We start from the raw sequence: 16,495 nt of genomic DNA, 5'->3' as shown, positions 1-16,495 counted from the left end.
ACATTTCTCAGACAAATGTGTGGCGGGAAGTATAAGTGAAGATGATATTTACTGTCCGGGTCTTGGAGACAACATTAGAGCGAAATAGGTCACATTCTATAGAATCCATACCATCTACCCCTACTAACTGCCCTTAGTCAGCGTGATCGGATCAATCGCCTGAGAAATTCATAGATCTGTCATAAATATCGAGCTAAATAACCGACGGACAATTATCAGAACAGCCAGTTAATAGCTAATCGTTATTGGCTGCTAAGAATCAGAACTGGAAGTAATTGCGTCAAGAAATGGCTTTTAATTGAGGCAAAAACTTCATGCATATTTATGGCCGGCCGCAAAAAGGGCACGGGCACGTGTGCGTGTCTGCTGTGCCCAAGATAGAGACCAGACCGCTGGATTAAATAGAGTCATTTGAGCCATTAAATTTATGAGAAGGCAATTGCGGGCTAAGCGATCTCCGTAGACAATGGATAACCCGAGCCCCCTCTGTTGAGAGTTCTAACCCAGGGGTTTTTGAGGGTTGGGTGTTAGCAGTCCCCAAGAGGGGTTCATAGCCCCCGACCCAGCCCCAAACCCCAGTCCAGAAAGTGACTTAATGCTGCTCGGCGTTTTTGTTTTGGCCAACGAGCTAGTGCGAACGTGCGCGGTTTTAGCCGAGCGCCAAGCCCGAGCAGAGGCTTGAATGTGGACCGGTTGTAGAAAGGTTGAGTTGAGATGCTAGTACTAGCTATCTGCTAGCTGCTAACTGCTAACTGCTAGCCGTTCCGATCTCCGCCAGACACTCGGCACTTGATCGTCGAGAGATCGGGGATCGGCCCCAAGAGTCCATATAAAGGTCCCCGCTGCAGTGGAGATCGCCGCATTAAGTTGTCAAAATTTGTGAGAATAGGAAGTGCGTGGCAGTTCAGTTCGATTCGAGACAAAGCAGCGAGATTCTAGCCCAGCGATCAGAATCAAAATCAAAATCAGAGGCAGGCAACAGTATCAGCTAAGGCCCAGGTCGGATCACGTCGGAGCGGGACTCTCGGGTGGACAATCGTCAGGAATCAAGCACTCGACCTATTCAAACCTATTAAACCACAAGCAAAACAAAATAATCGGCAGCGGTTACCATGCAAATTCACCCGATCCTAATCGGAAATTCAATCACAATAACGCTACCGACCTGTTAATAGTTTAATTTGCGGTCATAAATAATAACACAAGAATTAATTGATTTTCGTCATAAATCAATAAATAACTAACCCACTAACCAGCCGTTCAATCCAGTGCACTCGTTGAAAAGGAAGGGGAAAATACTGAAAGAAAAAAATAAAATCAGATCGCGCCCGAGCTAAAGTTTTAAGGTGCTGAAATGAAACTATTTACCAACAAAAACCAGCGCAATGCAAGTGAGTATAAAGTAAGCCCAGTCCAAAAATGCCAAAGTGGCCAGTGCTTAATTAAGCCAACCGGAGACGGAGACCATTGTCCGCATTGGTCAAAGCCAAAGGCCCATAAAAAGTTTATTCGGAACCGCCGTTTTCAGCCAAGGGAGCTTTTCAGCCCCCACGCGATCGTAAAAATGTCAACAAAGATCTCTTGCACAAACTGCTAAATTCGCCAAAACCCGAACTAAAATGCTAGACCCGCTGAAATGTAGTGAAAATGGTGCAATGGAGTTTTAAACGCTCGTGCATGCTGATATAAAACGGTTTCGAAATTAGAATGCTAATTATCGAATTACTAACAGCTGGGGGCACGCGTGAATATTTAGTTTTTATTGATTGCACAAAATACCTGGACCAAAAATAGCAGACCTGTTCGCGGAACTGGGTTCTGAAGTCCAAAAATGTTTTAGGCAGCACGACAGCTATTATAACGACTAGACATATAACGATCCAAGCTGGAAACCCAAATTAATTAGTGCTTTCTAGTGTTGTCTCCCTTTTTGATTTTTTTTTGTCAACATCTCGGCTCTTGGCCAAAGCAGTTAACATATGTTCAAAGCCGTATAAAAAAAGGGGCAAGACATCGGATATGATCGGTCGATTTGCATGACAACGAATGAGCAGCCAAGGGCGTAGGGTTCTATACATTGTAGGTCAGTTGTATACGGTCACTTAAGATTACTACATGTAAGCAGCTTGTATTTGTACATTGGATTGTACAAACGACATATGTAGATCTCTAGTTTTGGCAAAGTCATTCGGAAGCGCACGTGTGTGCATATATGTGTATTAACGGATCTGGACCTGGTAGTGCAATTAAGTTTGCATAAATTAAGATTTGAAATGAAATCGGTTGTGACTGAAAATGTCACGTATTACCTTACCATGAAGTTCGATGATTTCAATCAGCATAAATGCGCTGGGAAAACTGAAGGTGAACGCGATGATTGCCCAGCCCGGGTCAGATTGGCCCCATGATATATGTAGAGATATAGCTTGACAAGATGCTGACAGATCCCCCAAATCAAAATCGGAATCGGAGGCATGACTTGCAGAGATTACCTATACCATACCGATACCGATACCGAGAACGATACGATCCAACTAATTTGCCGCAGTGCGAGTGCGCCATAAATCAATACTGATCTACAGCTCAATGCTCGCTAAACAATGCAAATAACAGCTATTGTCCGGGCATTAGCAATAACAATATCATCGCCAGCGTAAAGTATCCGTTTCAAAGGCGAACACAAATCGGATCAGCATCATCGTTATGAGCATCATTTAACCTGCGAATCGGGGAAGTTGTAAACTTGGCAAACGACATATTTACTTTTCCTTATTGGCGGGCATCTAATTGCCGCGAGACTTTGAGACTGAGACTATTTAAGGGTTTTGGGTTTTTTTGGTTCGGCTTTTTGGTGATGATTAAAAGCAAATAGCAACGGATCTGGGATTAATCACTAGCCAAACACAGGCAAACACAAACATCGTCATAACAGCGGCGACTATTAGGCGATCGGCACATGCTGCTTAAAAAACAAAAAGTTCGGAGCGAGCGAGCATTAGTATTAGTATCACTATCTTGTGGATAACCGAGTGCGAATCTCATCGTCGAGCTGTAGAGCTATAGAGCTGTAGAGCTATGGAACTGTAGTTATGGCTATTTGCCTAATTTATTGTCGTTTGACGGAAGTCGCACACACACCTGTCAGCCGACGAAGGTGTTCCGTCAGAAACAAAACAAATTCATTCTTGACTTCAGTGGGTCACCACTTTGACTGGTCAAAAAAATATTTATATTTAAACCGTGCACTTGGTGTCGAGCTGGGTTAATTTTCAGGTTTTTAATGCTTGCCGGCGAATTGCACCGAACTTGAACTTCAGACCGTTGCAGAGGCAGTCGTCGGTCGTCAGCCGTCAAGCTCATACTTAGTAACTGATATATCCGATCCCGCCTGATATTGAGCTACTGCTTGGCTGTTTTGCTGTTTGCTGTTTGCTGTTTTGCCGTCGCAAACAAGTTCACAGCTCACTGAATCAGCTGCTGCGATCGAGACAAGCGTCTTTCATTCATGATGCCGTGTCTTGTCTCAGTATCTTGTGTGTGTGTTTTTTTTTTTGGTCCGCCAATCTTTCTATCGACGTCAAGCGGACTTAACTTCGCCGGTGCAATTGTTGCGCAATTCGATTCAAGCTCCACTTTTTGCCAGCCCGCGGAGATTTTCGTGTGGTTTTGCCACTCTGCGTGTGGATTTTGGCATTGGTCATTCCATTGCAGCAGAATAAATTCGGAGCGCTTTGTGTGCGGCCTAATTTATGGGTGGGCCCAAAGTTCGGGAATTTCGGCTGTCACACTCAAGGCAAGGATATGCATAAGCATCTTAGATTACACGGGAAAAAATTATGTATATATTGGATATTTTGGGTATAGGAGTTCTTAACTTTATAAGTTGAAGAATTTTTATTAAATTTTTTAAACCCTTAAGTTATTAAGGCACATATTGTTTATGTACTTTTAGAATAAATAAATAGAATACATTTTTATAAAAATAAATTTACTAAAAGCAAAGAGATCGAGAACATTGTAAGAACTTAGAGTTATCATAGCTATAGTGGCATGAATATTATCCTGGGTAAATTTAATTTATTAAGGTTAAAGAGACAATCATTTTGTAGTCCAGAACCATTTACAAATTTTTTTTTTATAACCGTATGAAGAAGGTGAAAAAATGTATATTATAAAAATGAATTGACTAAGAATAATTCTTAAAGATTAAAATCCATTCTAACTAAAATGTTAGGTATTCCCATTTCAGACCAATATACTTAAAGAAAATTTTTCCCCGTGCACACTCGTAGTTCCTATCAATGGAATATATGTATGTATGTTTGGATTTCTGGTTTCATCGGCGCCATGCATAATTTGTCATGTATCATCGCTATTTGTTTTGATTGTGAAGTCTTGAACCTATTTTTGACACCAAAGTTGACACCGAAGCGAAATGGTTAATGAGTTTATGCTGTTTGCTTTTCGATCTCGGCCGCAGATCGCAGATGCTGTGGGATCGTGCCATTTTGGAGCGAGCTAGGGGCGTGCTAGACATCTAGGTATCTAGTCAGTTCATTGATCTTGGCAGGTGTATCTGTATCTATCGGTCGCCGCTTTCGGTTTCTATTTCCACAGAAACACCTGTTATTTGGGCAAACAATTTGGGATTTTTCTACTTTTGTTTTTATTGCGAGAATTCGCTAAACGATTTTTGTACCGATAAATGAGCCCAGATTGTGCGTTTGATTTATGGGTCGCCCCCAACTGAACGTGATCATCGTGGTGCGGCCATGATCGCTGAAAATCGGTCAAAGGAGAATTTTGGGTGCGACCACGCTCTGGATTCGTCAACTTCTCACCAATTTCCGGCCAGATTTCGAGTGCGGAAGTGAATTTCACCTGGGCAAAGACAATAATCTTCGCGGAAGGTGAGAACAAACGAGTTTCGGTCGTAAAGTGAGCAATTTCACTTCAAGTAAATGTGAGTAGAAGTGCAGCCTAGATTGATATGCTTCGATTGCCTTGCCCATCTTCCGTACTTTTAATTAATATTCCAAACAAGGTCAGTGAAACTGGATTTTTACGACTTTTCTAGGAGCGGCAAACTTATCGAATTGGTGTAAACAAAACACACAATCAGTCGCAATTCACTTTTCAGCCTAGTACATTCCCTTGCTTTAACAAGAAACACATCAAACAAGGCAGTGACAGTGGGAAAATAAACTATTCCTAAATTTAAGGTGTAACCATAAAAAAACAAATACTTTTTGTTTATCTTTATGGTAAAAAGTCGCCGATTTTGCTAAAACCAGTTGGCAGTGCCGTCTATAAACGAGTAATATGGCTTTTAAATTTAGACAATATATTAAAATTGCCGGAAAAAATGTCTGAGATCGCAAGGGCAGTAAACTAGAATTATGGGATTTTTTTTAGATTTTTTGTTTTGAGTGCAGGTATCACCTTCCCCCGCTTTTGTGATTATAAAATCGAAGAACGTTCATTGAACCGCCACCGTTTTTGGGCATCGTCATCGTCTGCCGGCTGTGTCGTCTGCCGGTTGTCATCGTTTTGTTTATTAAATTTTGGCCTGGAGCTGCTGTTCCCTTCCTGCTCCTGCCATTGAGGTAGGTCGCAGATCTCGGTCCGATTGCATCTCGGATCGGATCCGCCACCAAGGTCAATGGCATGACGGGGGACGCACGCTATCGACAAACTGGAACTGGAGCCAAACCAGTTCAACTTCAGCTGACGGCGCTCGCATGACCATAACTCACCCGGTGATCTATTTTATTGCAGAGCTGCTGCGCAGCGCTGCCCTCGGGATGACCCTGTTGTTCTTCGGGTCACTGGTCCTCATCGCGGACCCACTCCAAAGCATCCTGGACGCGGTAAGATTAAACAACTAAAATACTACAGGGATTTCAGATAATACATATGATTTATAGTCATATCAATTAGTAACTTTAATCACTTAATTACTGTGTCGAGATGGAAAACAAACTTGTATTTTGTCGAGCTATCTGAATATTCGTATTAAGAATAAATGTATTCCAAGTGTACCGATACTTAGTAGATAGAAATGTTACATACCCATTATTTTAAATAGCTTAGATGCATTTCAGTTTCTTAACAAATCATCTTGTAAATATTTCCTTTATAATCAAAAATGTAAACTACTTAAAAATGCTAAGTTAATACTTTGCTCATTATTCTATCAATAGAAAATGGTGTTCATGGACAATCCAAACCCATTTATTGTTCAAGCACACGCTATACAAATTAAACAAAAGATATTTCTGTAGGTCAACCTTTGTTATTCAATCAAAATAAAGTTAGTTCTGCAAGACGAGTGATTCTGTACGAACTGGTGGAGATATAAAACTAAATTTTTGTAATATTTTTCTTGCAGCAATTGAGCTTGAGACCGGGCGCCCTGCTCCACCGACTGTGGCTATCGCCACCGCTGGATGTGTACATTAATGTCTACATGTTCAACTACACCAATGTGGATGAGTTCACGGCGGGCAGGGCAGCCAAGTTGCAGCTCCAGGAAGTGGGTCCCTACGTTTACAAGGAGGTTTTGAGCAACCACAACGTCACCTACAACGAGCCCAACAATACCATCACCTTTGTCCCAAAACGGGAGTATGTCTTTGCACCGGAACGATCTGTGGGCGATCCCAAGGTGGACCGCATCCGGGCACCCAACATTCCGCTGATGGGAGTGACCACTTTGGCCTCTAGTCTATCGATGTTTGCCGCCTTGGGACTCAGTGCCATTGCCAGGCAGCTGGACTCGCAGCCCATGCTGGAGATGAGTGTCCACGACTACATGTGGGGCTACGAGGATCACCTGGTGGAACTGGCCTCTCGGTTCGTGCCCAACTGGATTGACTTCAAGAGCTTCGGCATAATGGAAAAGGTAAGGCATCTCCTATCTAAAAGTTTAAATAGGAAACCTTTTCAATGGGCCTTTCGTTAATTTATAGCTCTTTCGGGAGGGAAATGAGAGCAATGTGTTCAACATGAACCTGCCGGAGCCCAACGACAAGTATGGAGCGAGGGTAACTGATGCTCCTCGAGGTTACACCGTGGACAGCATTAATGGAGAACGTGGATTCAAGGGTTGGGACTACAACGAGGAGACCAAGTTAGTATTGTATGAACCTCTTTTCCTAGTAGAAGATTAACAATTCCATTACTCCTTCAGTGGAACCATGTGCAATCGCATCTGGGGCAGCCATGATGCCACACTCTTCCCGCTGGACATGGATGAGAACGACGAGTTCTTCTTGTACAGGCGAACCTTCTGCCGTCGACTCCCCGTGAAGTTCAATCGCACCACCAGCTACAATGGCCTCGATGCCTACGAGTTCGTGATGGAGCCGGACTCCTTCGATAGCGACGTGGACAACACCAACTCCTCGTGCTACTGCAAAAACAAGCGTTGCCTTAAGAAGGGAGTGGGAAGCGTATCACCCTGTTACTACAGTGAGTACTAATGACCTTATAATAATAGAAACATCTTAATTAACTAGACTCCTATCACTTTTCCAGACATTCCTCTAGCGATTACGTATCCGCATTTCATGCATGCCGATCCCAGTCTACTGGAGCCATTCGAAGGCCTCCAGCCCGATGAAGCGCGTTTCACATCTACCTTCGTCGTGCAACCGGTAAGTTAGATAGAAAGTAATCCAAATTGGCCAATCTTATGATACCTATTCAATTCCAGCAACTGGGAGCTCCGATGCAGGGCACTCACCTGCGGTTGCAGGCCAATCAGGTGGTGGGCAAGGTGAACTTCAACCGGATGATGTCGCCCTTCGAGAACATGATCCTGCCCCTGCTCTGGGTGGACTTAAACATCGATGTCCTGTGCCTGAGCCTGCGCCTGCTCATCCATGGCATCAAGTGGGGCTTCCCGCTGCTGCAGTGGAGCGCTGCCTTGGGAATGCTGCTGGCCGGCGTTTACCAGCTGTGCAGCGCCCTTATGCTATGCATTTGGCCACCAACCAAGCAGTTCCACAAGGTCGATCAGGTTGAGCGGGGCACGGCGATTCAGGTGATCGGTGCTGGACTTAGTTTGGCCACTGGGCTGAGGAAATCCTCCCTTCAGCTGGATCCGGAGGAGCAGCTCAATCTGCTCTTCGGCGGCGGCAGCATCATTCCTAAGTTGGCCAAGGCGTAACCCAGGATCGGTATGCTTACCTCAACTCAAGAAGGGGCAACACTGTGATATTTAGGCTTAAGATTCGGTGTAAATTATTGTGCTCATCGGAAACAACTTAGGGAACGTCCTTGCCTACGTACTAGTTAACAATAACTATAAGCTAGGGCTAAAGTTAGAGTGGTAACAGTAAGCAATGTACAGCTGAGCTTGCACTCGATAAATACAGGTCGATAGCTATTTAATCCTTGTGGTGATCATTGATTCAGTGGGCGGCGATCGTGTCCTCGATCCACTTCATGTAGTATGAGGTGCGAGTGTAGACGTCCGGAAAGCCCTCCAGGGCACAACCGGAGCCAAAGGAGGTGACCCCCACCAGGATCCAGGGTCCGTCGCGGCTCAAGCGGCACTGTAGAGGTCCACCAGAGTCGCCCACACAGGTGCCGCCTTCGCCGTTCAGCTTGCCGGCGCACAGGTGACCACCGTGGATGTTTACAAAGCTGCCGTAGGCGTCCTTGCACCTAAAAAGAAAGGTAAGATCCGTTACTTTCGTCAGTAAAGTCTGTTTAAAACATTGGTTGCCAGCAGAAGCAGCACGGGCTGCCCATGGGATGATACAAATTATTTTATTCGGGCTTACATAGAGTATTGAATTTCAATTAACTTGGGTAAGGTGCAACCTAAAGTTCACTCACCTGCCATTCTGATGCAGTGGCACCTGGGTTTTCAGCAGCTGATTGGAGAGATCACCACTGATATTTGCCTTGCCCCAGCCCGTGGCCACGCAGTCCACAAAGGCCATCTCCTTTGGCTCACTGACCTCGCTGACCTTGAGGTGCTTCTGCTCTGCAGAATCCTCAAAACCCCCTCTCCGCGGACCCAGCTTCATGAGCTTGTCGTTGCGTCTTCGCGAGCGTTTCAAACTGCGCGGGGAACGTTGCGCCAGTGCCTGACGCATCCTGCTGAGGATCTTCATGTTCATCAGCTCCTTCATGCTGGGAGCCGTGACATTCCGGTAGCGCCGACGGCTCTGAATGCTGCGCAGGAAGTTGTCGATCTTCTCGGGCACATCCTCCAGCTCCAGCTGCTGGATGAGCACATCCTCGTCGGCCGATGGAGCCGGCGACACTGTTTCTGCAGGGGCAGCATCCTGGGATTCGGCTAGGAGGAAGGGCAGGCATATGCGTCGTATATTGGAGGCCCTTTCGAGATCCGCCGGCTTGGAGAGCTTCATCAGCACCACGTCGTGCCGGAAGTTGTGGTAGCGGTGGTGCATAACGATCTTCTCGACGGGAATGCGCTGCTCGTTGCCCGATTCCACATCGCGATCGTGTTCGCCCAGCACCACCGTCCACAGCGGTGGAATGGGCAGGTTAAAGAGATCGCTAAGGTAAGGTATTACACATATTTAAATCCGGGTCTCAGAGTTTCAGTTCATAAACTCACTTGTGAACGCAGTGGGCGGCGGAGAGTATCCAATACTGGTGGATCAGCACCGCCCCGCACCAGTGGCCCAGGAAACCGAGCGACGGATGCAGTAGCTCCAGGGAGGCCTGCCAGGGGAACTGGCCCTCGTTCGTGGCAGCTCCGGCAATTATCCGTGGTCCTCGACGTGCCGGACGACAGCCACAGTCTGCAAAATATTTTCGGTTGCGTATAATGTAAACCATTTTATTTTAATGCCTTTTTTCACAGCATGTTATTTTTAACGAGTATTCACAAAATGTTTGTTCTAACCATTATTCACAGTATGTAAACTTAATTTTGAAATTATAATAATTTTACCTACATATAATCTCGCTAAAACAACTAATTTACATTTTTGTTTGAAGTTCAAGCTTTAAAATCATCATTAATAATATTCGTTTTATATTTTCGCCACCTTTTATGGTAGTAATTTAATTTAAGTGTTGAGATACCAATTGCCATCGATCAATCATGTTTATTATTTGTGCTTTGTTTACGAGTTTATTTATCTATAAACGCGGGAACAGAACTATTGCTATCAATTAAAGTGATTCGTATGTATTTTTTAATGACATTAATTAGCAAGATAAGTTTCTTGGAGAAAACTAATTTAAAAATGGTGTTTTATGTAAATTAAACATTTTTTTTAAATGATTGTGATTGAAATAAATAATAACTAGATCGTTGTTAACTATCATTTTATTGCCAAAGATATAACAGATGTATTTATTATGTCTCGTATTGTCCCTTGGCTTTGAACCTACCCGTCTCGAACTGCCTGGAAGAGGGCAACAGCAGCAGGAGGCACAGCCAGCTCAAGGTCGCGGTGTTTGCCACTGGGATCTGCCAGTGGCACTGCCAGTGTGACCGCGACTGTGGCCGTGACTCTGACTGTGACTGCGATTGTGATTGTGATTGTGATGGCTTCATCATCTTGGTGGCCGCTCCTCGGGCAGCTGGCGCAGCTCAGCTGCTCATCGCGCGCATGACTGACCCACAGAGGCCGTTTACGGATCGTATCTCTATATAGTATCTGTATCTGTGGCTCCAGCTTTGTCCTGCTGCCGATGACCAGATGCTTTTCACTTTCACGCTGCCAGTCAAATGGGCGGTAGAGGGTTTTTTTTTCGCTTTCCGGTGGGACTGTTTCGGGGATCGGAACGGGAACTGGGAACGAAGGCGGATCGCGTCTCGCGGCCCCAGCGCTTTTTTCCGGCCTTAAGTATTATAATTTACGAGGTCTTCCAGCTCCGCTTTGCTTTTCTTTCTACGAGCGCGCATTAATTAGTCCGCTGGTTGGGCGGCGACGACATGGCGAATTGTGCGCAGAAGCTGGAGGTTTGGTGGGTTTTTTTTTGTGGCCAGAAGCCCGGTTCTCCAGTTTCCACTCTCGATTATATAACGACTTTAGGTGCTGGGAGGGGGGTCCACGTTAATAACGGTCACTTTGACTGATTTTCGTTTTCGATTTCGTTGGGCGCGCGTGTGCGCATGCGCGACGTTTAGCGTAGTTTGGTGTTTTGACGGCTTTTGATTCGGGCTTTTCAGGCTTTTGGCTTTTTGGTTTTGGCGCCAGATGTGCGAGTGCGAATCGCTGGGGACGAGCGCCAAAATGCAACTGTGCTCTGCTCGGGTTTGCCAGCAAACATTTACCGTTTCGATGGCAGCGGCGTTGACGTTGACGTCGCCGTCGACTGCGATGTGGCATGCCCCCGCTCGAGTAACAACAACAAAAGCGAAGCCAACGAAAGTGAAAAGGCAGCGGGACGTTGGGGGGGCAATCAAAAGCCGCATAGATGATGGCCAGCTGAGTTGGTGATGGTGGAAAAAAGGGTAAGTTGGCCCGGCTCAACCCACGGAAATCATTTACCGTGGAAAGTGGCAATACAAGAGCATAAATTAGGCAGCAAATAGTGATTATTTCACTTCATACGGGCAATGAATTTGGCTTAATGTTTGGTTGGGCTTTGAATACCCCTGAAGATTTCATCATCTCAAGTCTATTTGCATATTCATCGGTGCATAAAATGATGAACGCTGAAATATTACTTTGTTTTGATATTTATTTCCTGATTAAAATTAAACTTTTCACGCCTTCATTGCCTTATCATTGATCTTAAAACGTTATACTTTTAGGTTATTGATTAATGTTAAACCTGAGTTGATCATTGAATTAATTCTTGAGCCGACGTGATAGAAGTCAAATATAAAGAAAATTTAAAACAGAACCTGTTACTATCATACTAAAAATAGATTATACGCTCAAAGCGTTAGCGATTACCATAATGTATTTATTATGTTATATTTACAATTGCCATAGAATGAGATAAAGGAGCGTTTTGTTTGTTAAAATTTCCATTAAGCACTTAAGAGCTGGAAAACTTACCTAAGTTATTTTGCAATTTTGGATTACGATCCTCTGAATTCATGGCAAATGAGCCCCATATCATAAACAAGTGCTGATTGCATGCGAGCTGGGCATTGTAACTGCCAAGTAAATGTTAAACTGTGGTAATTGCAAAATTAAGTCATACAAGTGGGTCATTACCATAATTATTTATTTACTTCTATTTTCGTTTTGGCATGCTTATAAGGCGATTCCGCTGTGAGAGAACTATTGATGTCTGTGAATTCGATTTCGATTCGACATTAGAATAAGCCCGGTGGCCGTAAACGATATATGATATATTATACTAGATAGTTAGATAAGAGAGGCGCTGCCATTTGATCTCACATTCGTGACGCCGCTCGAACGATTCCACCAATTATCTAATCTAATTTAAATGCGAACGGCTGCATAGGTCGCACAACATTGGATCGCCTCGTATGTTACATATAGGACTCGATTCGATCTGTTCTGCTACCCATTAATTGCCGTCCGAATGCCACTTTGTGTCATTGCGGCATTTGGAGTGCATTTTTTCCCTACTCCATGCCGGTTATATATGTGTGCCATTTAAGTGAGTAATTAGTGGGCAGCTATTCAACGCCTGTTTCAATGTAAGATGTCAAGTGATTAGTTTAATTGCGATTAGTTTAAAATATGCGCATAATTCCGGTCAGCCCCCCAGTCGAGAGAGTGAATGATGTGGCGTGTGGCTGCCCGATCCGGTGCTCAAGTGAGTGTCTGTCTGTATGTGAGTGCGAGTTACTTTCGTTTTCATTACGCGATGCAGCAGCAATACAAGCAGCAACATCAGCAGCAGCAACTCGAATTCCGTGTTGATGCACAAACTCATAAGTCATGTTGCTTGTTGCTGCACCACGGCAACATACACAAAGCCAATGGGGAAGTTGTTAATGCAACACCAACAACAACAAACAACAACCAACAGCCAACGGCAACTGCATCGTCTGGGGAAGTTTAGTTTGTGCAGCCGATTGATCATTTAAGCCAAAAGACGCTGCTTGTCAATTTGTTGTGGTGGGCGTTGGCATTTGTTTGGCATTTTCCGTTGTTGTTCAATTAAGAGGCGCCTTTTGACGATGACGGACGAATACTTGTAACCACCGGATAATCAAAATCTGAAACTCGAAGTCCCCAAATCGCTTGCCCAATCGAAGAAAAGTTTTGTTGTTTGGTTGCTTGGTTTGGTGGGAACTTTCCCGCCGTGTTGCGAAAATAATAATAATAACAATAATGGCTGTGTGCTTTGGCATTTAATTGAAATCGTAAAGACAGCCAGTGGATATAAATAAGTTTTTACGCATGCCTCTGAGCCCCCGATGCGATGACAATCGACGGAAGCATTGCGGGTCAAGACGGCAACGTACCAATTGGTCAGGCCAGACAAGCTGGGCACGTAGATCAGCTGGAGTTTGAAGTTGGAGCTGGAGTTGGTCTTAAAGTCGGGAGAAATCGAAGTTCGGGACCTTGAATGTAACGCGAGTGCAGGGGCTGCAATTTCTCTGCTGCAGTTGTCGCTGTTGCTTGTTATTCAATGGCAATGCAGTTGCATCATCATCACAGCGGCAACATGTGCCCCTCGATCGGCGGATGCTCTGGCCAGAGTTCGAGAAACTCGACAATTAGACAAATGGTAGGCCGGACAACTTCACAGATCGATATCGGTCGGCATTTGCATGCCAGCAGCAGCAGCAGCATCAGCAGCAGAAACAGCAGCAACTACAATGCGGCGTGTCTTAAAGATGCGCGCATTACATTACCAACAACCAGCAACCAACAACCAAAAGGCGCTTTCCACCCGACTGGCGATCAGATGAAAACGAAAGTGCTTCAAGTGCTTAGCCAGCTGTTGCTGCCGTTGCTGATGTTGCTCCTAGCAGTGTTGCTGCACAGCAGCAACTCGAGTCGCACGTTTGCAAGCTGATGCTGCTGCTGCTCAAATTTATCTACTGCCTTGGCTGTTGTGTGTTTCCTGTATCTCCAAGTTTATGTTTGCTGCTCTTGTGTTGCCTGTGTTGCATATGTTGCTTGTGTGTTGCGTGTGTGTTGCTGTTGCCACTGACAGTGGCAATGGCAATTTCAATGGCAACGGCTTGCCGCATGCGAACTGTTTTGCCTGGCTTTTGTCAAACAAAGAGACTGCTGCAGACAGGCAATTTGACTTTGTCGATGCCCATATAATTAATTGTTTTATTGTTATTTCATCTCAAGTTGAGTAACTGCCAGGGGATACAGATATCGACGTCTATATCTATATCGTTGGAATTTCAGCCTGCGATTGCGTAACAAACTGGCGACAGCACAGTGGCTCCAAGGGTAATTAGTTTGACAAACTTTGAAAGCAAATGTTGCTGTTTCGACAACTGTCTGTCTAGGGTTAATGTACTTCTCATGCGGGTCTCACTTTGGCCACCCAACTGTAACTGAAAGTTCTCTAAAGATTTTTAACGAATTCTCAGCCAGACTAGTTCAACCCACCCATTTGTTTTCACTTAATATTTGTTTTTATACTTTTAGCATACACTTTATACTTTTTGGATAATTACCACTTTTATGGGGCTATTACGCTATTGTGATTTAAATATGTTACTTAACAAATGTTTACTTAAGATTTGGCTTTCCATTTTGTAAATAAAACTAGTCGTAGATCAACAACCTCGTGGCAATTTATTAGTAGTTATTGGGTAACAAAGGTTAACATGTATAGAACAAAACATATGCTACAATAAATCGTGCTACAATACATTTAATTGAAGACTGAGATAGAGAAGTCTAACTTTCTAATAGGAAACTAATTAATTAATAGGGGACTAGGAATGTCAATTAAAAATTTACTTTTATGACTTAATCAGTGGTCCAAAATGTAGGCATTTTAATAAGGTAAATTTATTGAGGCTTGTTTCGGCTTTAACACTTGGTTTTATTATACCACATACTTTTTGCAAATCGGAATAGTGTTCAGTAACTCACCATGCCTGTATAAAATATAAAACGATCCTCGACGCCAGAGTATTTGCCTTTCGTCAAACATAAACATTATTTTATGGGCTTGTGTTGTTCGTACTCGCGCGTGTTTAATTGCAGGCAGCTCAAACAATTAGTGGCTGTAAATGCAATAAATCTGAATTTACGTGAATCTGAGCATATATCGGTTTTCCAGTGGAGTCAAATCGTGCGGAGTTTGGCCCGCGGAATTCCGAAAACCAAATCAACAGGTGTGGGAAGCCCCATAAAAACATAATCACAGATGAGCTCCCATTTGGCCAACCAGCTTTCCTCTCTTTTCGCCAGACAATGGATAGGGCTGACTTTCCACATCTGGGCTAACAAGATTGTGGTGGCTAAGGGCCCCATTGTACGGCTTTTTGGCTATTCCGATCGACCGTAGTGCTTTCCATCCAGCGGGCCACACAAGATGCCAAGATGCCAAGATGCCGCCAAATAGCGTCTCACCTGCTGGAAGCTGTTTCTTTTTATTAATAGCAATTAGTTGAATGGCGAAAAAACAAACAGCAGCAAATCTATGGAAGCTGCAGCCTCTTGTTTGTTTTCATTTTTTTGTCTCATGTTTTAATTTTTGTATTTTTCGATTTGGTTTATCCGCGTTTTTCCTCGCTTTTCTTCTAGCGGTTGTTTTATGTGGCGCGAAATTTGTGGTTTCCATGTGGCTTGGATGCGAAATCGTTGTAAATGAACCGCCACTCGACTGGCTGTGTGTGAGCGGAGATATATGCTTGTCAAGTCGAAAATTATTCGTACCGGCATTTGGGGCGACTTGAACTCGATTGAACCTCATCCGAATCCGGCGACTCCCCCGGGAGATTGTCTAATCAAGGTGAGTTGATATTAAATACGAAAATTATGTCATGCAGTCCCGAGATTATGGCGCAGTGCAGATGGCACACTCACATTGAGATAAGGCCAATTACCCAACAACACAAGTGAGTGGGCAAAGAAAAGCCGTAATAGTGAAGCTGCACAATTACTAATTGCATTTTAGATTGAGGCCTGTCAAAAGCCAAGGCAATTGCATAAAATTTGATTTTTAAATGAGGCTGCAAGCTCAATCAGTGGATGATGACGTAGGGGAGGAGGGCTGATAAGAAAACCCCTTGGACTTATCGGATAAAAAACCCCTACACTTTGTCTTATCTGGCAAACATTTCGTGGTGAAAGTGACGCAGTCTCAGATACAAATGCGGCAATTGGTTTAGACAAAAAAGCGCCCATGTGCTGTTTACCCAAAATTTCCTGGCAATGTTTGGGCCGGCCCATGTCATAACCTTAGCCTAGACCTCACACATCACCCAGTCACCCAATCCCCAAATCACCCACTTATCCACACATCTCCGCCCCCAAAAAAACCACCCACCCAGTGGCAGGCGAGGTCGCCGAAGATATAAATTACCATAGTCAAGTGGCCCGGTCTATGGGCCACTGCCGAATTTTTGGCCCAGAAGTCGAGACCC

General features: G+C 44.3%; 2 protein-coding genes across 4 annotated transcripts; one reads left to right on the top strand and one right to left on the bottom strand.

The window, feature by feature from the left end:
* Nucleotides 1–859: 859 nt before the first annotated feature.
* LOC119555108 (lysosome membrane protein 2) lies at nucleotides 860–8,397 on the top strand. 3 transcript variants are annotated; one of them, XM_037866335.1, is made up of 7 exons: nucleotides 860–1,391; nucleotides 5,779–5,870; nucleotides 6,392–6,904; nucleotides 6,972–7,132; nucleotides 7,193–7,473; nucleotides 7,540–7,658; nucleotides 7,718–8,397. In XM_037866335.1, the coding sequence occupies exons 1-7, from the start codon at nucleotides 1,355–1,357 to the stop codon at nucleotides 8,171–8,173; spliced, it is 1,659 nt and encodes a 552-aa protein (XP_037722263.1). In that variant the 5' UTR covers nucleotides 860–1,354; the 3' UTR covers nucleotides 8,174–8,397. The 3 variants fall into 3 exon arrangements, with proteins under 3 accessions (XP_037722263.1, XP_037722271.1, XP_037722278.1); XM_037866350.1 differs by lacking the exon at nucleotides 860–1,391 and adding an exon at nucleotides 4,809–4,910; XM_037866343.1 differs by lacking the exon at nucleotides 5,779–5,870.
* Nucleotides 8,224–11,324, bottom strand: LOC119555142. The gene is made up of 4 exons (XM_037866373.1): nucleotides 10,384–11,324; nucleotides 9,599–9,785; nucleotides 8,848–9,537; nucleotides 8,224–8,673 (listed from the first exon to the last, which is right to left on the bottom strand). Exons 1-4 carry the CDS (start codon nucleotides 10,550–10,552, stop codon nucleotides 8,418–8,420), a joined length of 1,302 nt encoding a protein of 433 aa, XP_037722301.1. The 5' UTR covers nucleotides 10,553–11,324; the 3' UTR covers nucleotides 8,224–8,417.
* Between the last annotated feature and the right edge of the window lie 5,171 nt (nucleotides 11,325–16,495).

Source organism: Drosophila subpulchrella, chromosome 3R (assembly GCF_014743375.2).
Source record: "Drosophila subpulchrella strain 33 F10 #4 breed RU33 chromosome 3R, RU_Dsub_v1.1 Primary Assembly, whole genome shotgun sequence".
Classification (NCBI taxonomy): domain Eukaryota; kingdom Metazoa; phylum Arthropoda; class Insecta; order Diptera; family Drosophilidae; genus Drosophila; species Drosophila subpulchrella.
Note: the sequence above shows the minus strand (reverse complement) of the source record. Positions and strands in the feature narration are given on the sequence as shown.